Source organism: Uranotaenia lowii, chromosome 2, assembly GCF_029784155.1.
Source record: "Uranotaenia lowii strain MFRU-FL chromosome 2, ASM2978415v1, whole genome shotgun sequence".
NCBI lineage: Eukaryota > Metazoa > Arthropoda > Insecta > Diptera > Culicidae > Uranotaenia > Uranotaenia lowii.
Genome location: NC_073692.1, coordinates 335,814,827 through 335,841,662, shown reverse-complemented (window position 1 = coordinate 335,841,662; position 26,836 = coordinate 335,814,827). Strand labels below are relative to the sequence as shown.

Here is a 26,836-nt window from a genome sequence, read left to right as displayed (position 1 = left end):
ACCAATGAATAATAAGAAAATTTTGTTAAATCGCTTAAAAATTATATGGAAATTACTTTTTATGCAAAAGAACGGTATGATAGGATAAAGGAAGATTAAGAGTTCATCGTTTGTATAGGGGTATCTTTTATGTAAGCAAAGAGAATTATTGTCAATTTGCGGTATTTTAGGACCAAACTAGGCTCTTAGTCCAAAGTAAGGACACTCGCCCTATTTCGGTTACTATCTATTATTTTTTTTATTCACTTTTCTCTAAGCACACTTATTAATTTTATTAATTTTTTTCTGCCTGTATTGGTAGCAAATGATTACCAAAATGAGCTATAAATGCCATAATAAAAGCAATTATTTAGACTGTGACTAATACGGCTCCCCTGATTTATGGTAACGAATAAACTCTCCTATAACATTAATAAAATTGATATAAAATTGATTTTTTTTCAGCGTCTATCATCATGAAATTGGAATGCGAAATTTTAAAATAGGTTGGGGAAAGGTTTCCTAAATGGGCCTATCGGGTTAAATGACCCTACGGCTGTTTGATGAAATGGCTGACTAGACAGCTTATCTGACCAATGCATTTTGAGGGTGATAGGCTTAGAACATAAGGCAAGAATGAATTTTATGAATTTACAAACTCAAAAAAATTTAAAAAATCTTACAAGGTTTTGATACATTTTGATGTAATATTTCGATTTTTAAAAATTATACCTAAAGAAGCTTAAAACAAAAACTAGGATGGTTTTTGTTTCTTACTCAAATGAACTAAAGAAATAAAACATATTTCAGCTTTTGTGGAGGTTTAATAATGATTATATAGTGGAATAACAGAGAGTTTTTGTATAACCCCATCATGTTTGTAAAATGCCTCCATCCTAAAATAACAGGTTAAATAGAATAAATAAATGATTTTTATCATTGAACCTTCAAATCTAAGCTCTGAATAGCATCTTAAGAGAGAATTGAAGATCTAAAAACAGATTTGATAAAGTTTTTCTCATGGATGAACTGCCTCCATAGTATGGCAACCCTAACTTTTGTTTTATTCCATAAAATTATAATATACATAGATTTTTATAAAACTTCAGCTTTGTCGTACGGAAATTATTACTTTCTAGCAGTTCCAATGAAAATATATGGAAATATTTCCCAAAAAAACAGAAATTTTGTTCAAAACATAAATAGGCGCATTTAGCCCTCACGGTTTGAGGTTCGGCATTTTAGACAACACTTATAATAAAATCGTTTTCTTGGAAACAGAAGAAATTTTTAACATAAAAATTACTCCAATGTGTAGTAAACAGATGCCTGCACATGTGTATATAGTAGAGATGTACCGAATATTCGGTCGGCCGAATATTCGGCGCCGAATACCGCCGAAAAACCGTTAAGCCGAATATTCGGCTCACCGAATAGTTGAGCTAAGTATTCGGCCGGATAGGCCGAATAGGCCGAATATCTACTACAGACTTGTAATTTTTTCAAATAAATTTCTTTAATTTATAAAATATCCAAAAGTAATGTTAGTAATGTGTAGTTTTTACACACAATTATTGAAAATTTATGGTTTGAGCAAAATATCTAAGGTGTATCCACGTATCTTTCACTGTATATCGTACAAGAGAATGCTGAATGGTATCGCTTTATACTTTGATTATAGTTTAATCCAGATTTTCTGGATATATTCAGGCTTACCCATAAATCCAGCACAGAATCCAGATAAGTCAAATCTGGCCAGAATGTCCAAATATTGATTGAAACTTCCCGAGTTTTGCTCGATTTTATTCAGTTTTTTTTGCTCAATCAAAAAAAAAACTCAAATTCCTCTTTAAAATTTTGTAGATTGTTGTGTTCCGTAACAATTTTTCAAAAATTTCAAAATATACCTACATAAATTTTGCCCTTTTTTAATTTTTTTTTTTTCAATAATTCCTGAATGCCTGACCGTGTGGATACGTGTGGCTGAAAGTATGGTATGGTATGTTGAAGATCATCTATCTTTTCAACAACTATTTAAAATATTTATTGCTCAAATTCAACCTTCATCTCATTCAATATCAGAGAAGCAATTTCAAATAGCTTGGCACCTGTTTCGACATGTTTTATCCCAGATTTTACAGGAACGCAATCTTTTTGGTGATAAACGCCCTAGAAGCGATTAGTTATCTGATGTCTTCTCATTTTAAAAATCAGAAAAACACCTACTTAAAAAATATGTTGTAATACATCATCCGATAATATCATCTGGTTGAGTATAATCGATTAAAAAACATGAGGGGCCCCAATATGGAAGAAATAGAAGGCATTGAAATGACCGCATAAGTTTTTTTTTTCATCAAAAACTCAATAGAATATTCGACCGAATATTCGGCCGAATATTCGGCCGAATATTCGTTTGGCCGAATAGTTGAGAAGGTCAATATTCGGTATTCGGCCGTTCGCCGAATACCACTATTCGGTACATCTCTAGTATATAGTTTTTGTACACATATTCGATGTGATATTTGATTAAATCAGTGTTTTGCTTAAAAGGCGCATATAGCCCGCTCCTCCCCTTCGTATTTTTTGGTGCTATAAATTTTGAAGCACAAAGATGCCAAATTTTGGAATTATGTTATCCCCAAAAGATGGCGAAACTATGCCCTAAAAACTCGTTTTGAAACGTTGACTGCTAAACGAGGTACCATTAAGGTTTAAATTAAATTTTCACTTAGGATAAACGAGGTATCCGTAAATGAAAAGTGAGGCCCTAAATTTGACATTGATCCACCTTTATTCGGTCAAAAGAATACCATATTTTACATTCAAAGCATGATAGCAAAATAAGATAAAATAACCTCGGGTGTTCGAATACTTATAATTACATCTATTTCTTTCATCATTCAAGAATGTTCTGGAGTATTTGATAAAGAAGAAATTAACTCATTCACCAACTTTGTTGAAGACTGGGAACGATTTGACTTATGTTTTGAAAATATCTTAGCTTCCATTTGGCTGAAATTCAATAAAAATCCTGTAATCCATAGAATTAAGAAAAAATACACAAGATAGATCTTGTCCTTATAAGCTCAATTTCAATCAACTTAAAAACAGTAACTTGGAAAATTATTTAAAACACTGGCTAAGAAAAAAAGGCTTGGAATAGTGTATTAATATCAAGAATTTAAACTTTTTCTTGCAATATTTTTTGAATAGGTACCCGAGCAGACTTTGATTCTAGAATCTATAATATACTTTTACTAAAATCAGCTATCGAAATAACGTTTCATTCATTTATCAATAAGTTGAAAATGATGACAAAACTAAACCAACATAAAGCATTGATAATAAAGTGATAGCACTATTGGGTGTTGATTGCCATGACAGTTTAATAAGGCATCATGAGGCTTTCTTTCATTTTTACAGAGGAGAAAAGTGAGATCAATATTAATGCATGATTTGATTTGCAATTTTCTAAAGCGAAAAATATTTTGGAGTTCAATATTTTGCGATAAAAAATAAGTTGATGATAGAGTTGAAAGTTTAATCGAACTGAAAACAAATAAACCAGTGCGGGCATTGAATGGTATTTGATTTTTCAACAAAATCAAAATAAGGCATCACTAGGCATCAATAATTTAAGTTTATCATTAACATTTCGGCGAAAAAACAAGAATAACCATCAAATCAACCTCCTTTTTTAAATTTGCTTAATTTCCATATAATAGCAAATTTGCTATTAGGCCTTGCTAGCATAATTTGGTTCCGGGTTGACTGTATAAAAGTTATACGATGTGGAAAATGCATTGGCATTTTATGTAATCGAGTCAAATTTTGATTTGAATTAATGCTAAATGAGACCTTGGTTGGGCTGCCTCACGTAGGAAGTTTTGAAAGCACAATGATATCATATTTTAGATTCATTCGTAATTAGAATGTGGCATTATTGTGCCCTGAAAACACTTTTTGAAACGGTTTTACGCTCAAAGCATGATGGCAAAATGAGTTATATTTTTTTTTCTGAAAGTCTGCTCAGGTATAGCAATTACTGATGCAGTTAAATAGTGACTATTTATTGTTTTTGTTCGAATAAAAAATCTGAATAGGTTTGATATTGTTATTTTGAATTTCATAAAAGTGTTCACTCATAAAGTTGAAAGAAATTCATTATACATCAATTTTTTTAACACGTTAAAATTTCTATCATACATTATTCAATAAATGCAGAAAGATGTTAGTGATTGCTTGATGCAAAAAAATGTTAAAATTTCCTACTCTGTAAGAATAGCAACGGTTTTTGAAATATGAACTTTTTTTTTTCTTAAAAAATAAAAACAATTCAAAAGATGCTTGCAATTTTTTTGCTTAATTTCTTCAATATTCCAAATAAATGAATTTTAAATCAGTTTGGAAATATCAAAGGTCGATTCATGTAAACCTCCACATTTTGTAAGTCTTAACAATGTCTTAACAACATCCACGCGTTTCCATGATGTAGTTACTCTTAAGATTCAATTGAATTTCTTGGAAATCACATCTAGGAAATAAGTCCTTTTTTTTCAAACTGAAGGAGTTAGGAGAGAGTCGGGCTAAATGCGCATACTATGGGGATTTCTTTTTTTCTTCTATTCCGACTTCTGTTTTCTAAACATTGGAGCGACTTTCATATTGAAATCTTTTTCAGTGTTCTAGAAAATGTTTATGTAGTAAAATTATCCAAAATATCCGATTTTCGAAACCAGGCTAGCTGACTTATGCATATTTTTGATTTGGACAATGATTCAGTTGCACTTGCCATATTTTCTTATGACTGAATTCAAAATGGTAGAAACTGAAAATAATTTAACGCCAAATCTGAAATAAAGGCAAAATTGAAGTTATCATTAGGGGTTCAGATTTCCCGGTTTTATCAGGGTTTTCAAGGTATTAAATACAAAATTGGACAACAGTCCTGCCCAGCCCGGTTGCGGATTTCATGGTAAAAAGTCCGAAGGTTTTGTACTGATTTATTCACTTTATTAGGCATAAAACAAACAAATAAAATTGGGGTGAAAAAATTTGTTATTCCAGACTCCAAAACTTCTTATCAAGTTTTATGAAAACAATCATGAAAGCCTTAAACACGATTAAAAATTGTTCGATGAATTTCCATGAAATTTTTTTAAATTTTTTTCTTGATTTTTGTTACATAATGTCTGGGTATTTGCAAAATTTGCTCGGATATTGGCCATATTTCTGGTCATCAATTGAATTAAAATCAAATCAACGGATTTTGTTAGGTTTTTATAAAAAAAAAACAGCTCGGATTTGTCAAGCCCGGTTACGTTTGAAAGAGTTTTGATAACATTAAGGGTGCTATTTCATGGAAATATTTGGTTGATGTGGTTTTTATTTTTATCAAATAAGTATAAAGCTCTTTTATTTTAACAATTATATTATGATTAGAGCTATCTATCCGGGAATTAAGGTTTCAATGATAAAAAGCATAAATTTGAAATAGTTAACCTATTTTTCTCTTATAGAGGCTGTCAGATTGCCGGGATTTATGCGGGTTTGCCCGGATATTTACAACAAAATATAGGAACACCACGGCCAGACCTGGTTGACCGGATTTCATAAAAAGCCCGGATTTTGCCCGGATCTATTTTCTTTATTCGGAAAATCAACCAAAAAAAACGAAAGTTCTTTAGCAAGTTTTACAAAAATAATCCTGAAAGGGTTTTTGGAGGCCTAAAATTCAATTTAAAATTTTTTTGGAAAAAAAAGCCCGGATATTGCCCGCATATTAAAATTGCCCGGATTTGTCCGGCCCAGATACGTGCTGAAAAAATTCTGGCAACATATTTTAGCTTGCATGATATGGGCGTTCAAAACCGTCACTAATTCAAATATCTTATCATACGTAACTTTGCTTTGAAGTTTGATAAAATTATGATTTGTCACAGAAAATCAAAGAAAAGCCACAAAAAAATTTGTTTAAAGATTCTGTACACATGATTCTTAATTTTACATCAAAATTTGTATTACATAAAAAAAAATTCATGCCATAAAAACAGTATATTTTTCCTCAAACTGCACAGATAATTTATGTTGATATCTAAGACAATTCATCAATCGGCTGTTTTTGCGTACTACATACTCAATATGCGGATTTAGAAACACTCCCCCTATAATTAATAAAAATATAATGAAAAAATAGTTGAAGCACGATACAATTAGTTTTCTTTTTTTGTAATTTGTAATATTTAAGCATCTTTAAGGCATGGGATAATATAAACATCATTTCTAAAATACGGCCGACTATGGCCTAGCGGATAGAGTTCAAGTCTCTAAGCCAGAGGTCATGAGATCGAATCTAGGTCACAGCCGTAGTACTCTTTCTGAAATGCTAGCCATCATATCCTTGAAAAATGTTCTCCTTAGAGTTAAGTAAATTAGATCTCTACAAAGAAACATAAAGTTTTACTGAGATCTCATTTGTGTGTGTGCTCGTTCAAAAAATCAATAAAAAATAAATGTAAATTTTCATCCATTGAATAACTTAAAGGTTCTAGTTCCATTGTTCGGCATTAAAGCGCTAATCGCTAATTTGTCTGCTCCGTTTTTGTTAGATATTTATCGTTTTAATTTATTTTTTCACCAAACTTTTGTAACCGCAGATAGACAAACGTCACCACAAGTAATCAGTAAGGAAGAACATGATGCTGATACATGCTTTTTTCTAGTGTTTGGCGTTAAATCGCTAATCGCTTATTAGTCCGCTATCTTTTTGGCGCCAAATTTATTTTCTTACGGGATTTCAGTTAAAAAAAAGGATAAACAAACTCTGCTAGGTGCAATTATTCAAGCAGGAATACTGATAAATGTTATTTTCTATAAAGTGATGAGCAAGTTTTCTATAAAGTGATGAGCAGTTTTTTGAGCAAAACAAAAATGTAGCGGACTAACTAGCGAATAGCGTTTTAATGCCGACCTCTGTCTGTTTCAATGTGGAAAGTATCGATATGTTTCTTGAAACTTATACCCAATGATCATTTGAGCAATTTAGCATCAATTGATTATTCCAATCATCATTATAAATAGAACTTGCAACCTAAAAAAATAGTTGACGACAATCATTATCGATGATGTTTTTTTTTTTTTGCTTTTCAAAGAAGACAATTATTTGAGTCGTATTTATTCCGTACTGCCGAAAAAAATGCAATGCATCTTCGTTAAAGTGTACCCTGCTGCGAATTAATTCCCAGGAGCAAAACTTTTCATTCTGAACAAACAACCAAAACAGAGTCTGTAGAAGTACATTCTAAGCCCTTGGAGTGCACATTACTCACATGTTCCTTACCGTATGTAAGTTCAAGGTATCGATCCCGGTCTGAGAAGAATACGTAATTTTTTGGAAAGTTATTTCAGACCACCCAGCTTGACGTCCCACCAGTGGGCATGTTTGTTCAAGAAAAACTGACGGCTTGCATCCAGCTGTGAATTTTTGGGTGGCTACTGCAATTGAGATGTCCCCTGGAATGTGTTTGGCGTTTACGATCGATTATTTTTTGTAAGATTTTCTGTTGAAATTGAAATGTAGTTACTTTGCTAAAGTGATTTAAAAAAAAAACCATTTATGTTTATTGATAAAGTTTTTGTTTTATTTTTTAAGATAACTTGTGTCATTCTCGTTGACTTGAGAGTAGACAAAAGTCTGGGGAAACCAAATGTCAGACTTAATTCCAATATGGTCAAAACATGTAACCTGCCCAGCGTAAATGAACCCCGAAGACAGGTGCGTGTAAGACGGTTTGAGATTGTCAGTCTGAGCCAACTCATGTTGGCTCCCCCTTGGTACAAAACTTTGATAGACAAAATGTCTCTTGCGGTTTGATGGCATACGTTTGCCAGTCTTAGACTCCCTGTCGAGAGCATATCTCTTGAAACATGCCAAGACTATGAGGATGATAGCTTTTGCACATCCAGTTGCGATACCTAGTTCGATGTTCAATGGAAGCGATCACTTTGTTCAGTTACCAACCCGGATCAATTGGACGAATAATTTATGCGAATCAATCGCGGATCCGATGCTGCACCCACTCACTGCTGCCTGCGATGTGATGTTCTCTACCATTTTTGATCTGATGGATGGCTTCTGGTAATGCTTGTTTGGTGTGACACTTTAAAGTATGATTCAGGCCTTCAACATTGCCCTTCACTCTGGGGAAAATTCTTGGAAAATTTCATATTATGTGATTTCAATGAAATTAAAATTGCATAAGCATGGATGTCACTAATTGAGGATAAAATTGAGAAAATTTCTTCAAATTTTTTTTAAAGGAAAACCAGGAGTGGCAGGTGGTTTTTTTCTAAATCAGGACTGCGCGACTAAAAAAATAAGGATTTTTCACTACACCACTAAATTTAAAGAAATAGCATGCAGCTCTGCTTGGATTGCATAAACCAAGGCGATATACCGGCACTGAAGACGCCTCAAATTATGCAAGTGAAGCGAGCAGAATCTTGGCTGGTCTGCAATTTATATCTGAAACACCATCTTAATATCATCTGAATCAAAGATTTAAATCGGCTAAAATATTTTATGACAAATTTGTATGATTTTTTCATCATTTAACTATTAATTCAGTTATAATTTAAAGGTTTCTTGAAAATCAAGACATTTTACAGACCATTTTTCAGAAATCAGAACATTTGAACTTTTTTGAAAAATCAGGAAGGTCTCTCGAAAACCAGGACAAATCCTGCAAAATTAGGACACGTGGCACCTATGAGTGAAACACCTGAATTTAAATTAAGAACTTTTTTTTCACAATTCATAATTCAAAAATGAAATCAACTTTTTAAATTAAAATTCAAGGTTAACGATTCTCAAATAGTAAATTTTTATCAAATTTACGAATTAAAATTCAGATATTTACTCAGACACGTCTGTCACTCACAAGAATAGATCAATGACTAATTTTGTTTGGTTTTATTTGCCTAGTGTTGCCAAAAACAATTCGAAAGCATTCTTGGTAACAACCTTCTTAGCCAGAAGGCCAAATCAAAACCAAAAATCCGCACCAGCTTTGGAAATCTATGCTTTCTAAGCCAACCCCTCTTTTTCTACCGCAATGTCAAATGAAAATAAACAATCAGCAGTAGCAGCCCTTAAAATTTGCGCTTCATAAGCCAATCCGTCTTTTCCCACTGGAAGGCATAATCAAAACAAATAATCAGGCGAAACAGTCTTAAAAATTTGCGCTTTCTAAGCCAATCTTTCTTTTTCTACCAGAAGGCCAAAATCATACTAACAATCAGCAGAAGCTTGCTTAAAAATCTGCGCTTCCTAAGCCAATCCTTGTTTTTCCACAGGAAGGCCAAATCACAACAAACAATCAGCAGCAAAAGTCATAAGAATTTGCGCTTCCTAAGCCAATCCGTCTTTTTCCACCGGAAGGCATAATCAACACAAATAATGAGCAGTAACAGTCTAAAAAATCTGCTTTTTTCTAAACCAATGTGTCTTTTTAACCGGAAGGCCAAAACAAAATAACAATCCGCAGCAGTAGCCTTAAAATCTGAGCTCCCTGTGTCAATCTGTTTTTCTACCGGAGGCTGAATCAAAAACCCTTTTTTTTCGTATCAGCATCCTTCAGAAATGTGCCTTCAAAAATGTGCCGGAGGCCGAATCAGAAACAAATTTTTCGAAGGAGCAGCCTTGACAATCTTCACTCTCTGTGTTTATTCTCCCAAATAGGCCTTTGTCGTGATTTTACTATTCTTACTTACGAATTTCAATTCAGAAACTTACTCAGACACATTTGTCACTCACAAGAATATATCATTGACTGGTTATGTTTTGATTGTTTTGCCTGATGTTGCTAAAGTACCAAACGTAACCATAGAAATTTATTTTATTCTATTTATCTTCAGTGTTGCAAATTACAATTGTTATTTCATTTTATTTTTATTAATTTTTTTCTCCATATCATTCATCTCATCTCTGCATAATTTTTAGACATCATCCAGGTTCAAAAACTCCATTAAAGAATAGCTAAAAAATAAAAAAAATAATATTGAACTTTCAACTAAGGATCGAAAACAAAATCGAAAACAAAAATAGTAATTTAAAAATAATCAATTGGGTAAAAAAATTCAAAATCAGCTGTTTTTGAAAATTTGTCATTAAATCAGTGTTTCGTGATAAAAGAAAAGAAACAATTCTAAAATGTATCAAATTACGTTAACATACAAATTTGTTGCCTATAATATTTCCACTGTCACTGAAACAGTTTTGCGGTTGGTTGATTGAAAAGTACAGCTATTTCGTTACTTTTTTACCTTTTTGTAGTCATGATTCTTAAAAAGTACAAAAAAAAACGTATGTGCAGCAGAAAGCTTATTTGTACAGCTTACTCAGGCACTTGTTAATTTTTTAGTTAGGCATTTGGTAGCTTATCATTAGTATTTTTCCGAAGCAACTTTTTTACAACTTGTTCTTTTCTAAGGTCATGACCTTAAAAGCGAATTATTGGAGCTTAATTTTTTAGTAACGGTAAACCTAAAACTGTAAATATTATAAAAATTGGTTGAGAAAAAAACAGGTAACGATTTGAAGTGAGGAGTGTTTAACTGACTCAAGATTCAATTTTTTTTTTATTTTCTTGGATTTTAGGGAGCGTTTCTCATGGAATGATGCAATAGACTGATTTTGGGCCAACTCGAAACAATATCTGACATGACCCTCTCAGAATTGAACGAAACTTTGCGTGTGTAAAGTTCTCACATAGTTAAGGCACTTGGCCTACTTAGTTTTCCTAAAAATGATCTAGACTATCATTTGAAAAGGACCAAACTTTTCAGGCAAATTTATTATGAAAAATTTTAGATCTTAAATAACAATTCCCACACAAATGCAGTCTTCCCACACAAATTGCAGATTAAAAAAAAAAATGAATTTTAAGGAAAAAAAACAACATAAAAAAAAATCCTACACATAGAAAAATGCATTCTTAAAACAAACACTCAATTTCCCGAAAAATGCCATCTCAGAATTTGATGACATTTTTTTCTAAAACGGAAAGTCACAATCGCTAGAATCCGTCCATTCATTGCAACATGGAAGAAAATTTTTCGTACAAAAACTTTTTCATGATTTTTTTCAGCTTAGAATTCAAAATTTCTATTCAAAAACTGCTTCGTTGAATTGATTGTACTGATATCGAAGAAATCTTCGAAGCTTCGATTGTACTAATTGATGGTTAAAGTAAGTGGAAATCCTACACTGAAAAAATGCAAATTAAAAACTTAAAGTCGATTTAAAAATAAACCATCTATGAATTCGATTTTTTTTTGTGGGGAATAATGTGCTCGAGTTTAGCCTTGTACATCCAAAGCATTTGTTTCTCGCTTTTCATAAAAAAAACATAAAAAAAATGTTTGTTAGAAAAACTTCTTTACCTTAAGAGTGCTTGTTTTGCGATTTTCAGAAGAGACCACATTTTTCCTCACCACTAAAAAAATCATAATATTCTGAGATGCCTTTTTTTAAATTGACTTTAAGTATTAAGTTTTAATTTTTTTCGGTGTACAATTTCTTCTTACTTTTACCATCAGTTATTACAATCAAATCTCTTATTTCTAAGAAATCGAAACAACCAATTCAACGTAGCAGTTTTTGAATGAAAAAAAGGAAATCTAAAATTGAAAAAAACTACATGATTTTCAAAAAATAAAAAAGGTTTTGTACATGTATGTACAATTTGTAGGCCTTGTTATTACAAGGCTTATAAAGTTTTAAATATGAAATTCTGAGATGGCATTTTTGAGAAAATGAGTGTTACTTTTTGAAATGCATTTTCCTCAGTGTAGGATTTCAAAAAATATCAATATTTTTTTCTAAAAATTCAATCATTTTTCCAAAATTTTCTTACGAACTACATTTGTGTAGGAATTGAAATTGTCGAGCTAAAATGTGTATGAAATTTTGGCTGAAAAGTTTTGCCCTTTTAAATAGCACTAGTTTACAAAATTTAAAAAAAATCGTGAACTTGATTAACTGACCAACATTTTTAATGTAAAATCGGGCGCTGAATCCGAAAATGAAATTCAAAAAAATCTCAGTAGAACCGTTTTTGAGTTATGCTCCAAATATGAAATTTCGAAAAAATTAAAAAAGTTCTTGTACTTAGATTAAAATATCTCGGACGACATAACAGTAATTTGAAATCCCTCTTTTGCATATTGAAGGTGAATAAGTTTTCTATCGATCATCTGAACACTGTTTTTGCGTTTGACCAACAGTATTGCTGATATTAGTTACTTTATGGGAAAAAAAATTATAAAAAATGCATTTTTTAGAGAAAATTTTGTTTCAACGAAAGTTTTAGACTCGATGGTAGCATTTAAAAAATCTGATTTCCTTTTGCGCTTGAATGTCAATTTAAGACAAAGATTTCAAGTGGTTATTTATCAAAATCGGTTCAAAACTGAAGAAGTTATGGCTACTTTACCACAACTGAAATTTTTGGAGTTTTTAATAATTTAACGAACCGCAGTACACTTATCATAGTATAGGAAGAATGAAACATGATAAATCTCACTCGCTCCAAGTCAAAATTATTTATTAGCTTACTCGAAGGTCACATGCCAAGTTTCAGGAAGATCTGATCATAGCGAGGGGTTGCTTAAGTCTCAAACGTGAATAAAACTTTGAGGTATTTTGCACGGAAGGAAAGAAAAATACTGGGTTTTCATCAATAACTTTTTTCATCACTAGCTGATTGTTTTTTATGGTTGATTTTATTAAAGCCTAAGTTGAGACAAATATTTCACCCAAAGACTGTAACTCGATTGGATTTGAAACAGAAAAATTATTGCGGTTCAAAGATTGTATTTGGGTCGAAAATTGTCGTATAAAACTCAATGCGTAAAAAGTACTCATTGCGTGTTGGACAAAATTTGCGGCCTTTGAACCGCAATAACTTTTTTGTTTCAAATCCAATCGAGTTACAGTCTTCGGGTGAAATATTTGTCTCAACTTAGGCTTTAATAAAATCAACCATAAAAAACAATCAGCTAGTGATGAAAAAAGTTATTGATGAAAACCCAGTATTTTTCTTTCCTTCCGTGCAAAATACCTCAAAGTTTTATTCACATTTGAGACTTAAGCAACCCCTCGCTATGATCAGATCTTCCTGAAACTTGGCATGTGACCTTCGAGTAAGCTAATAAATAATTTTGACTTGGAGCGAGTGAGATTTATCATGTTTCATTCTTCCTATACTATGATAAGTGTACTGCGGTTCGTTAAATTATTAAAAACTCCAAAAATTTCAGTTGTGGTAAAGTAGCCATAACTTCTTCAATTTTGAACCGATTTTGATAAATAACCACTTGAAATCTTTGTCTTAAATTGACATTCAAGCGCAAAAGGAAATCAGATTTTTTAAATGCTACCATCGAGTCTAAAACTTTCGTTGAAACAAAATTTTCTCTAAAAAAATGCTTTTTTTATAATTTTTTTTCTCATAAAGTCACTAATATCAACAATACTGTTGGTCAAACGCAAAAACAGTGTTCAGATGATCGATAGAAAACTTATTCACCTTCAATATGCAAAAGAGGGATTTCAAATTACTGTTATGTCGTCTGAGATATTTTAATCTAAGTACAAGAACTTTTTTAATTTTTTCGAAATTTCATATTTGGAGCATAACTCAAAAACGGTTCTACTGAGATTTTTTTGAATTTCATTTTCGGACTCAGCGCCCGATTTCACATTGGAAATGACCTTCAGTTTACTGAGTTCAAAAATGCTGTAAACTAGTGTAGTTAATCCAGATAATTTTTGAGGAAACTAAGTAAGCCAAGTTTCTTTACTAGATAATATCTTTATGCACACAAAGTTTCATTGGATTGTGAGAGGGTCATGCCAATTTCAGATCGATTTGGGGTGAAATCCATGAAGTTTCACCAATTCATTGGGGTTCCTTCAAGAAATATTTTTGATTGGATATTGACACTTCAGAACGGATCATGGTTATTCATTATATTCTACCAGATCTATCCGAGTTTACCAGTTTGAATCTAACGACCATATTCATTCCTTAAAAATTAGGTATACAGTTGAATTCTTTTGTTCTTTATTTGAGAAAGGGGACTTTTAAAAAAATGTCATAAGACATGACCGTAAGAAGAATAGGGTATTGGGCGTTAAACTCTTGAGGGCTCAAAACAGCCAAGCGAAATGGTTTTTTCTAAACTCATACTTTTAGTTTCATAATAAAATAAAAAAAAACGACTAAAATAAATCAAGAGTAGCAATCTCGACTCAGGACTAAAGCCAAACTTTCGGGACAATTTAGTCACAAATATTAAATACCAATAAGATTTTGTCCGATTTTTGTCACTTTATTTGCATAACGAAACAAAAATGTCAATTGAATCTGAATAATTATGAATTTTAAAAATATTTTCCAAGTGTTTTTCTGCATGACTTTATTTAAAAAAAAAAATCCAAATTTGTTTGAATATTGGCTGGATTTTGCGGAAAATTTTGAAATAAGATTTTCGGGTTTTTCTCGGTAGAGACAAAGTCCTGACTTAAATCTTGGTTTTGTATTTCAAACTTAATTTAGATGCATTATCCATATAATAATTTATTTTTTATCATATGAAAAGAAAATATCCACAATTGCAAACCATTTCTCAGATTTTTCAAATTTATAGGTACGCTTAGTTTATATTCAGAATTGAAATCAATTAAGTTTCACAATGGTAAAACAGTTTCTTTCCTTCTATTTTTTTTTTCAGAATCATAAGTTGAATTACGAATGAATGAATGAAGAAAGATATATATTTTAAACCGAAAATTCTGAATTCTAATTGAGGCTGGTTGAAGGCTTTGATTCAAATTTAGCTTTCTGGTTCACAATTCATAGCTTGTTACTTGGAATAAAGATTCTGAAATCGTCCTCAAATTCGGAATCCAGTCTTTAATCTCAGGATGAACTTGTAAGATTCAGATTCGGAATTAAAATTAAAGATTCAGTTTCGCTTGAAGTAAATTTTTAAGTAAAGGTTAAAAAATAAATGAAATAATTTCATTAAGGAATCAATTGGTGGGAGATCGTTGTTTAATAATTTTCAAAATAAAAATTTAATACTCTCTCAGAGTCAGGCAACATAAACGAGAAGAAATCACAAATATAAATTATAATTTTGATTCATTTTATATTAAGGTTGCCAAAATATTTTCAATACGTATCCGGGCCGGACAAACCGGGCTATTCCGGGCATTTGATTTCAAAATGGTCGACCAAAATCTTGGCAATATCCGGGCAAATTTGGTCAATATCTAGAAATTACTCATCAACAATCAAGCAAAAACAGTCGAAAAATATTATTTTTTCCCCGTAATTTATCTACAGATCTTTAATCGCATTTAAGACTTTCAAAAAACCTATCATGATTATTTTTATGAAAATTGCTCAGCCCAAATTTTATACTAAATATCCGGGCAAACCCGGATAAAACCAGACAATCTGGCAACCTTTTTTAATCTGCCAATCTAGCAAATCAAAGCTTTAATAACTATAAAAACCGATGTAGTAAATCATTTCATTGTGTCAAAATTATTGTGTATGACATGTTTGATGCAAATCACCATAATTGTTGATTTTGTATGGGAGCCTCCCTTAATAAAATTGAATGGGTTTGGAACTATTATAAAAATCACCGTGGGTCCCAAAAAACTCTTATTTTCCGAATTTCACAATGATCAATGTAGACGAAAATTATTCAAAATAGCAAAGAAATTGAGAAAGATGGTTTTGAGAAATTTCAAGAACATGACAAATTTGTACCTTTCATGGAATATTAAACATGGAAATCATATTGGCGTTTTTATTCACATTTAAAATGTTAATGTTTCTTAAATGAAAGTCTGTTGCATTTAAGTCTTGTGGTGCAAAATTAACACTAGAAGGACCGGCAAATTGAATTGACCTATTTGGACCGAGACCATTTCAAATGACTGGTTAAGGGGAAATTTCTTACTACATATTATTTTGAACTTTTTTCTTTTGATATTATTTTGTTACTTGTTCTTCAATATTTTTGTTATACAATGGAAATATTTTTTCGTTTATGTCGTGTGTGCGTGTATGTCATAAAATGATTATTTCAAATAATTTTCAAAAAATTAAAACACATTATCGATCTAATTTGAAAATCATGTCAAATGTTTATGGGTATTGAATATGGGTGCACAGTTTCACTTCAATTTTGTCTTTGTTGTTATTTTCTAGCACCCATCCTTCTGAAGTTTCTCAACATGTTGCTTATAAATTATACCTGATATTGTGGGTTTTAAAGCATAGTTTTTCTATAAGTAGAGCAATTTACCATGTGTGCACGGATTCACCGCCATTCATTCAAAATCAACTAAAGATAAAGAATAAAGGCTTTTATAGATTCAATAGAAAATGTGTGTCAATACATGGTTTTTCACTATAGATGCACGGATTCACCGCATTTTCATGAAAAATTGGACTTTTTGCAAATTTTTAAAAAGCATTTTAACAAATCTAAATATTACGTTTTTGTTTCTCCTAAATAGTTTTTCAATTGGCCAATGTTGCATTTCAAATACCTATCATTTCTGACTCAAAAATATGTTCTGTTCTGAAGCAAGTTGAAAACTATTCACTCTATATAATTTACGGCGAATATATTTATTAAAACGGCAAATTTGCAGTTATTCCGTGCATCCATGTTGAAATATTTTAGTGCCGATGTGGTCTAGCAGATAAGCTGGCGCGAGTCTGATCTTGGTATGCAATGTCGTATATTTGCAAATTTTTAAAGCGAAGTATTTAAAAGATAATTAACAAACAAAGAGTCCAACCAATCAGTTCTTGTACAAATGAATTTGCCATTATAGTTCCGTGAAAAATGAGCAAAAATAAATAAAAATTTTTACTTTTTAATGTAATAAAACAGTAATAGTTCAAAAACCTCACGAATGAAACTTTTTTCTTGCATTGTAAGCTGAAAAGTTGGTTCTCTTTCTTGAAAATGTCTCACTGTTTCCATAATTTGTACCTAACGTGTTACCTTCAACTCAGCAGCGTCTGACAAACATCAGCCCAGCATCGACTGAAGGTGCTTTTTTCTACGCCTTCCGCTACCAAACGCTCACTGCAACAAACTGAGGAAAATTTCTGAATTCGTAATTTGTCTTTGTGGAAATTATGGAAAATCAAGTCTTCAAACCACACGATCCTTCAGCCTTATCAGTGAAGGCTTGTCCACTTCCTGCCTCCCGAGCCCTTCGATTTGCTATCGTTCCTCCCTCAAGCAAGGAACAGTTCATACAAAACACACAAACACAAAACAAGATGTTTTTCAATTCCATTTGCGGGACAGCACCGGTTCAAAGTGGCCCGCCGATCGGCAGAAAAAAGATCTGCAACCGTCAAACCAAATTTGGACCCACGTTTGCCCAGCAGCAGCAGGATCTGTCATAAGAAACATACAAACGCATATTTATTTTAAAAATAGATAGAGAACATTGCGCACGCCCTCGTTCCTCGTGGACCCCCCGAAGTATGCAACCTAGCTCCTCTTACCTTCTACTGACTGCACGGGGTTCCTCATTACATCAACCTCGATGCCACCGAGAAACGGAATCACACCAGACTGAATGACTGCAGCAAGGGTCTCGAACCGGGGCCAATGTTAGCCATTTTCGGCCACACCGGACTCTGGTGGCTTCCAATATTTAATCGAGATCAGCGAGCGCACGTCTTCTCACTTTGCCAAATGCTGATGCAAATCTGCTTGATGCGGGACCAGATTCTGCCTCACGCACCAGCATCAGAGGGCCAGCCAGCATTTATATGTTTTAGCAGCTTCGAAATGGAACGCGCGATGATATGCTGCTAGTCAGCCAGCCAACCATCATCGTGTCATTATCGACTCTTGGACGCAACCGTCCATCGTTGATAATGACAAAGATTTTTCAGACGGGGGAAGAGATGCCAAAATTGTAACCAATATTAGATGTCGACAGTGAATGTAGGACGAAAAATCAATCTCAAAAAAGTTGGCCTAACCAAGCCTTAAGAAAAAGGACTTTTCTTAGTTATTATTATAACTATTTAGTTTATTTACCAAGTGTTTTACTTTTTCTTAACATCCTTTTGATTTGGTTTGAACCTGAATAAGATAAGAACCATTTGGAGGTTACGAGGAACATGTGCAAAAGTTTATACATTATTAGTGTATATTATCATTCTGGGGTTTTCAATCTATTGTACTATCCATCTCAGAAACAAAAAATAAAAATATTTAAATGGAGATTAAGCATGGAAATTAAAACAAGCGCTGGCTGTCCCGTTGACTGTTAGTGGTTGGATTTTAAAAAAAAAAACGGAAAAATGTTTTATTTGGTTTCTCTCAGGCAGATGCAATGAAGTCGGGCTGAGATGACAACCCCAGCAGCCATAAAGCTTTTTATAGCCAATCGTTTCAAATCCTTAGCCAATTACATGCAAATACCGGCATGTCATTTTTGTAATAGATCCTGAACTGTGGGTGTATAAAATACTAACTGAAAAAAAAACGAACCATTTAATCAACACAAGATGTTTAAAATTTAAAAAAATTAACTCTTTTTTATCTACTCGTTCTAATTATGGAAATCAAATAATTTATCAAATGCTTATAAATTTGCAATCTTTCAAATCATTAATACACATTTACATGCGGTTTTTGTCTAAAAGATCCAAAAACTGAAATGGGTATTCAAATCTTTTCAAATAAACTTTTCACTCAACGCTAAGCATTCAAAAATATTGAAAAGTTTTGAATATTAATTCCGCATATCACTTAAACTATTTGCTGACAAAAATATTCATGAACGATAATGTTTCTTTTTTTTTTTTTCAAAGAAATGACTCATCTCTCACATGGAAATTTGTAAGTTTCAATCAATTGTTTCTCATTTTAAAATAGAAATACCGTGTTTTTGTTAAAAAAAATTGTTCGTTTGATACTCATCAAATTAAAAACTAGCTGAGGAAAAAAATAACGTATGGGTATGACTATGCAAAGAAAATTGTCCCTAAAAATTATAAAAACGAGTGCTGTTGGCGTATTCTTCAAACCCAAAATTAAAGTATTTCTTGGCAAAATAAATGTTTTACTCAATAAATTTATTCCAATTATAAACCAATATCAAAGATCATAAACTCAACAAAAAACTAAACAGTGTCAACTCAAACTAAATATTATGATTAGAATATAAGATTCTTAGTTTAAAAAAGAGGTGAATAAAGTAACATTTATTTAACATAAAATCATTGCAAATTTTCCTTCGGCCCAATTTTAAACCTGCCAAAGTTTTTTTTCAAATTTGAAAACCTAGTTCTTAACTATGGCAAATGCATTTTTACTTTTCAAATCCTCTATTGATAGCCCTGGAGTGCAACACTAAGAATTTTCTTAGAACACTTTAAAACACTGTCAAACTTCAGAAAAATATAAAACATGCCAGAGTGAACGTATTGATTCGATAAACCGAACAGGATGTCTCTTAAACTAACTTTTTGACTGACTTTATATCATTAGTTTTTTGAGAATATCGGTCTTGTTGTTTCCATGAAACTATCAGAAGTGACGTTCAAATGAACGCGGCGTGGTGACAAATACTGTGAATAAAAATAATTTCCGTCCTGCACTAATTATAATACAAAAAAATCACAATGGACATTGTTTAATGCTAGGAAGGTACCAAATTATCATCATTCTTCTCATTTATTTGACGTCTTTTAAGTTATGTCATTACATTTCTTGTGCAGATACCCGTTGATAAGAAATAATCTGTTTGAGACTTTAAATCCTCAAAACAGTGTCAAAAAATGAAATCAATACTGATGTTATGAAATCGCTTGGTACATCTTTGTACCTGAAAATGATCACATTTTCATATGTGATGAAAGAAATTAGAGAAACATGAACTATCAAAGAACGAAAGAACATAAGCCGTAAATATCATGAAAATTTCGAAAAAGATACAACGCTCACCCACAGGACTTGAACCTGCAATCTCCGCTTCGGAACAACGGCGCGTTAGCCAATTCCACCACGGTGAACGTGATGGATTCGGCGAACACGAGCAATCGACCATGTGCTCGCTCGGCTAAAATCCCGAGTCGATGGGTGGGGTTAGAGAAACAAGAGAGATCAATAGAGGGAAAGATCACATGCGGGATATACATGGTGTTTCGATAGAAGGTCCAGCAGTTGATCGGCAGAGCTCGATTGCTCGTGTTCGCCGGATCCATCACGTTCACCGTGGTGGAATTGGCTAACGCGCCGTTGTACCGAAGCGGAGATTGCAGGTTCAAGTCCTGTCGGTGAGCCGTTGTATCTTTTTCGAAATTTTCATGATATTTACGGCTTATGTTCTTTCGTTCTTTGATAGTTCATGTTTCTCTAATTTCTTTCATCACATATGAAAATGTCAAAAAATGCCCATTAAATGTTTTTAACGATCCATTGTTTTTTTGTAATTAAAGGTTTTCCTGAATTTAAGTGGTTGGTGTCTAATACATCTAAATGATTTTGTCTTAAAATGACGCTTAATCAAACCAGAAAAAATAAAACTTCAAACACTATCAACATGTATCAAACATTTTTTTTAAAATTTTACAATTAAAAATCAGCAATACTACAGGAAAAAAAATTTCAGGCAAATTTTAAATAAATTTTTTCATCCTTTCCTTTAATATTTCTAGTTAACACATAAAAATTGAAATAGTACAGTCAAAGTAAATTAGTTACAAAAAAATGCTTAAAATAGCACAAAGTCGTGCGAACGGGGTGGGTTTTAGGAACTACTGGATGGAATGGCTTTGGTTTCAGCCCAATTTGTGAATTGCCTTTTTTCTTCACTATCACTTTTTCTCCCATTTCCCTCGCGCGTTGCTGAGCAAAATTTTTCATCAAGGTGGCAACTTTGGCCACTAGTTTTGGTTCACCAATCACTTCTATTTTCTCAGCTTCAAACATTATGATAAATTTTCTTACAGATATAAATCGGAATTATCTTCAGCACAAATGAACCAAGCTGGTTAAAATCCTATAAAAATAAACAATATAGAATACAATAGAATCTTACATGAATGAATAATCATGAAAAAATCCATGAGTAAATTTATTAAATCTCTTATATAATTTTGATAGCAATAGAACATCATTTTAATGTGATTCTAATACAAGAGAGGAATTATCTAGGAACGAATTTCAAGAAAAGTTTCCTTCATCATTCAGTGGAAGCTTTCAGAAGCTGTGGTTTCTATAAGCCCCTCAGGTTTTTTTTCTTGTTTTGCTGACCAACCTTCTTTTCGGTAAAGTAATTTCTATTTATTTATCTAAAATGTTATGAGTTATCAACCCAATTTCATAATTTCATTCAGACGACATTTTTACACAAAGTCCATACCTCTGGGCACACTGCTTATGTTGCGCATCAGGTTTCTCTGTAACGCTCCTTAAGTATCGAACTTCCAAATTAAGCTACGAATATTTTATTAATGAAATACCACTCCATGTTTGCCACCCGGCTTGAGTCGTCCACATTCTACCTACCATCATGCATAAGAAAGTTGGTACGGCACATTGTAATATGCTGTTACTTATCAGTCATCTGCATCTAGCGATTTTTTTTATTTTCGTTCATCGTCAACATGCACACAAATCTTACCTAGTAGCATACCGATCGATGTTCAAATAGCTGGTCAGCCCTCCATTTTGGGGTGCAGCTACAGCAAGTTATGATTCCAGCAGTGCGATCGAATCAATTCGTTTCTTAAAGTGTCGCTTTCTCAATGAAATTTTCCAGTATGGCGGATCGATACCCGCTATGGCTCGAAGTAATTTATAGCGGCTGCGCGTGTGACAGTTTGGTTCGTTTTTGGCGCCCATGCCTTAACACCGTCTAATCTCATCAAATCCTGTAAAGCAATAAATCCATCATCGTCATCTTCATCTTCGGCGGCAGAATGTCACTGATCAATTTTTTTTTTTTGCTTCTCTCCATTTCAGGATGAACGTTCTCCAATGTCGTCTGGTAGTGATACCGACGATTACTCGCAACCAGATTCACCTGGACCTAGCTGTAGTAATAGTAATATTAACCACGATCCACCGATCGCTAATAGTAATAATCAGAGTGTTAGTATAGCCCCGCCAGTGGCGTCGTCCTCCAGTGGATCGTCTGCTTCAGCGGTGCCGCTGCAGTCATCGTCGTCGGCGTCTTCCTCGTCGAGGGTTAGTGGTGGTGGTGGATCACAGCAACAACAACAACAGAATACTTTTACGGCAGCCCTTCAGCAGCAAATCAAACAGCAACAACAACAGCAGGCTCTTCATCAACAAATTCAGCAGCATCAACAACAACAGCAACAACAACAATCGAACAACGCTTCCCAACAACAACAGCAACAGCAACAACAATCTCTACATCCCCAAGTAACCAGCAACGTTATTTATCCGGCAGCGGCCTTAGCCAATCTACCTCAGGATGTCCTAATGAGCCTGCTGCAAACCGGACAAATTCAGCTGCATAATGAAGGTGAGTACTGTTCAAATTCACAGGTACAGCCTTACTGATTCGCCCTAAAACTTCATTACTAACCGTTACCACGACGCCTGATTTTTCAGGTATTGCCTGATTTTTCGAGGCTCTGCTTGACACCCTGACAAGCCGTTGAATTTGCCTGATTTTTGAAAATAAAGGGTGATACGGTCAAAATTTGTTCAAAATCAACTTGACGTATTTCTATCAATTTTGCATTTAAAAACCCTTAACACCCCTCATTTTGAAGGTGTGTGTGTGTGTGTGTGTAGAATGCTGCTCCTATTTTGATTTTTTTCATTCACTCTTCAGTTGTCAAAATGCCGTCCAAGGAAGAAGAGCAGCGTATTAAAATTTTGTTCGCGCATCCCGAAAATCCGAACTATTCGCACGCAAAGCTGGCAAAATCGCTAAAAGTTTCCAAATCAACCGTTACAAATGTAATTAAAGTGTTTGGGGAACGTTTGTCGACAGCCAGGAAGTCTGGATCGGGGAGAAATCGAAAACCGGAAGCCGCTGAGACGACAAAGAGAGTTGCCGGTAGTTTCAAGCGAAACCCTAACCTCTCTCTCCGAGATGCCGCTAACAAGCTGGATGTATCGTCTACAACCGTGCATCGAGCCAAAAAACGAGCCGGACTATCGACGTACAAGAAGGTAGTGACTCCAAATCGCGATGATAAACAAAATACGACGGCATAATCGCGCGATCCCGGAGGCTGTACACGACGATGCTGACGAAGTTTGACTGCGTGGTAATGGACGACGAAACCTACGTCAAAGCCGACTACAAGCAGCTTCCGGGACAGGAGTTTTATACGGCAAAAGGAAGGGAAAAGGTAGCAGATGTTTTCAAGCACACGAAACTGTCAAAGTTCGCGAATAAATATTTGGTTTGGCAAGCCATCTGTACCTGTGGCTTGAAAAGCAGCATTTTTACAGCTTCTGGGACTGTCAACCAAGAAATTTACGTGAAAGAGTGTTTGAATAAACGTCTGCTGCCTTTCCTGAAGAAACACGGTTGTTCCATACTGTTTTGGCCGGATTTGGCATCTTGCCATTACGGTAAAAGGCCATGGAATGGTACGCCGCCCACAACGTGCAGGTGGTCCCCTCCCAATACGCCAGAGCTCCGCCCAATCGAGAAATACTGGGCTATTGTCAAGCGGAATCTAAAGGAGACCAAAAAGGTGGACAAGGTGGCTGTACAAAATCTGACGGCAGGGGTTAAGCGTAAGGCCCGGCAATTCGGATTTGGAAAAGCGGAAGCCTAACTGAATGTTTTTCCTGAATTTTATACTAATTAAACTTGAAAAAGAAATTTAATTTGATTTTTCAAATAAACGATTTCACCGATTTGCACGCGTTTTCCCTTGACCAAATTTTGACCGTATCACCCTGATTTTTGCGAATGTGATGAAAAATGAGTAGTAAGGAACTTGATTAGGTACCAGGTAGGCTCACAACACATATTAGAGAGAAAATGAGGAGCGGTGACCAAAAAAAAAGTCATAACTTTTAGCGAAATTTCCGTTACTTTATCGTAGCCTGATTTAGCCTGATTTTTATTTCGCTAGTTCCCCGATTTTTGAAAAAAAAAGTGTTGGCAACCCTGCTCACAGAGGATCTTGTCGTGTTTGATCCCAGGCTGCAGCTAGATGACTTCAGGACTCTTAATCCTGCATGGTTTTAAGAGTAGACCACGACCTTCAACATACTCCAGACAGCACAGGCCATAGATTTGAGATCCGAGGAACTCGACAGTCACCCCAGGCTTGGAATAAATGCTGAAAAATGTAGCCGTTTAACATCTTCGTGTCGTTGGCCATTTTTTTAACGAACTCAAACACATACAGGAGAAGAGAAAGATTTTCGTAAAACCGTAAGAACCCTACGAACCGTAGAAACCGTAGGAGCCGTAGGAACCGTACGAACCGTAGGAAACCGTACGAACTGTAGGAATTGTAGCAACCGTACGATCCGTATGCTCCGTAGTGAGCCGTAGGAACCGTAGGGAACCGTACGAACCGTAAGAAACGTACGAACCGTAGGAACCGTACGAACCGTAGGAACCGTAGAAAACCGTACGAACTGTAGGAACCGTACGATTTTACGATACGGTCGAACCTTTGGAACCATAGGGAACTGTACGAACCGCAGGAACCGTACAAACTGTAGGAACCGTAAGATAAAGAGAAAACAGTCTAGGGGTTTCCCAAGGAAGTGTATTGGGTCTCTTATTATTGATACTCTACATCAATGACATGAAAAATTGCTTACGCCATGGAAGCCTTTAACTGTTCGCAGATGATTCCGTCTCCTACTGGAGTGGTAAAGACTTAGAGCTTGTGATGTCAGTGGCAAATTCAGATTTGAAAAACATTGTAGAGTTTTTGAAGCATAGAAAACTGTGCCTTAATTTAAATGGATGATTATTGGAAATCGAAAAATTGAAGTTTGTCCAGAATTGATAATTGATGGTTGTATCGTCTCAAAAGGTATACTCCTAGTGCTTTAATGCTTGACATGCTGCAATGGTTGTCAGTTAAGCAGAGGATTGCGTATAACAGTTTGACTTTTATCTACAAAATGATTAAAGGATTGCTTCCAGCTTATCTGTGTTCTGTGTTGTACAACGGATTGATAATGTATAACAACCTACCGCGAAGCATCAAAGACAGTCCAAATTTAAACACTTTTAAGAACCTGGCAATAAATTACGTGAAACAGTCCATTTGAGAAAAGGATTAATCCTAAAAAGGATTATTCAATAGTCATGAAGATCTGACAAAGCATCAGATAGAAATTGTACGGTGATGGACATACGCGGGAGTAAGACGAGTAAGTCGTACAGGAATTTATAAAATAAAGTAAACAGTATATATTATCCTAGGGATAAACTGTCCCTCCCACTTCTAAAGATGCGTAGGAACCGTAAGGAACTGTACAAACCGTACTAAGCGTAGGAACCGTAGGAAACCGTACGAACGTTCGAACCGTAGGGAACCGTACAAACAGTAGGAACCTCACGAACCGTAGGAACCATAGGAAACCGTAAGAAATGTAGGAACCGTACGAACTGTAGGAACCGTACGAATCGTAGAAAGCCGTAAGGAACTGTACGAACCGTTGGAATCGTAGGGAGCAGTACGAACTGTAGGGAACCGTACAAACGAAGAAACCGTACAAACCGAACGAACCGTAAGAAACTGTACAAGCCGTACGATGCGTAAGAACCGTAGGGATCTGTACCCACCGTAGGAAACCGTATAAACCTTAAGAACCGTAGGAAACCGTACGAACTGTATGAACTGTAGGAACCGTAGGAACCATATGATCCGTACGAACCATAGGAACCATACTTACCGTAAGAACCGTAAGGAACCGTACGAACCGTAGGGAACCATACGATCTGTAGGAACCGTACGATCTGTAGGAACCGTAGGAACCTCAGGGAACCGTACAAACCGTAGGGAACCGTTGGAATCGTACGAACCGTAGAGAATCGTAGGAAATTATACGAACCGTACGAACCGTAGGACCCGTATGAACCGTAGGAAACGTACGAATCGTAGAGAACCGTACGAACCATAGGAACCCTACGAACCATTGGAAACGTACGAACCGTAGGGATTCGTAGAAACCTTAGGGAACCGTAGGCACCGTCAGGGAACTGTAGGAAATCCACCTCTTCATGTTTCCGATCCGTCCAAAGTCCAACGTTAGGGATCAAGTCATGAAGCCACCGGCCGCATTCCGAGCTGTCCCACTCGTGCTGCCAGTTGGACATCGAGGCTTTTCTGGCATGTTTTCGCCCATCGGGCATGTGCCTATGTTCGTAGATATCTTACTCTAACAAGACTGTGACGGACACAACATCAGCTGCTACCAAGGACATTGTTCGGTATTCGCAACAAACCGCAGATTCATCAGCCGCTGCACGCTGCAGAGCTTCTGCAGATCACACTGCCTGCTCAAGGCTGCAACTCCATACCGCAGAATGGATGAGGTCACGCTTGCAAAGACCCTCCTTCTGCTGCATAGGATCACTGAGTTGCTCGACATCGCTCGAGAGAGGGCTACCGTCACCATTGCCGCACTTTTGCAGGCGTAATCGACTTGGCTCGTGAAACACGATCATCACCCCCAAGTATTTAATCGTACACTTGCACTCGATCTCGCGCGATCCAGCTGCAATCGTCCCTGTTTGTACTTTATTTGGTTTGTG

At 34.7% G+C, this 26,836-nt stretch overlaps 1 protein-coding gene across 1 annotated transcript in view; it reads left to right on the top strand.

Moving 5' to 3' along the window:
* Positions 1-26,836, top strand: part of LOC129748268 (serum response factor homolog A-like) — an 82,664-nt gene that overhangs the window by 53,403 nt on the left and 2,425 nt on the right. Inside the window, exon 2 of the mRNA XM_055742807.1 lies at positions 22,078-22,606. Coding sequence (XP_055598782.1) covers positions 22,078-22,606 — 529 coding nt within the window. The remainder of the gene's footprint in view (positions 1-22,077; positions 22,607-26,836) is intronic.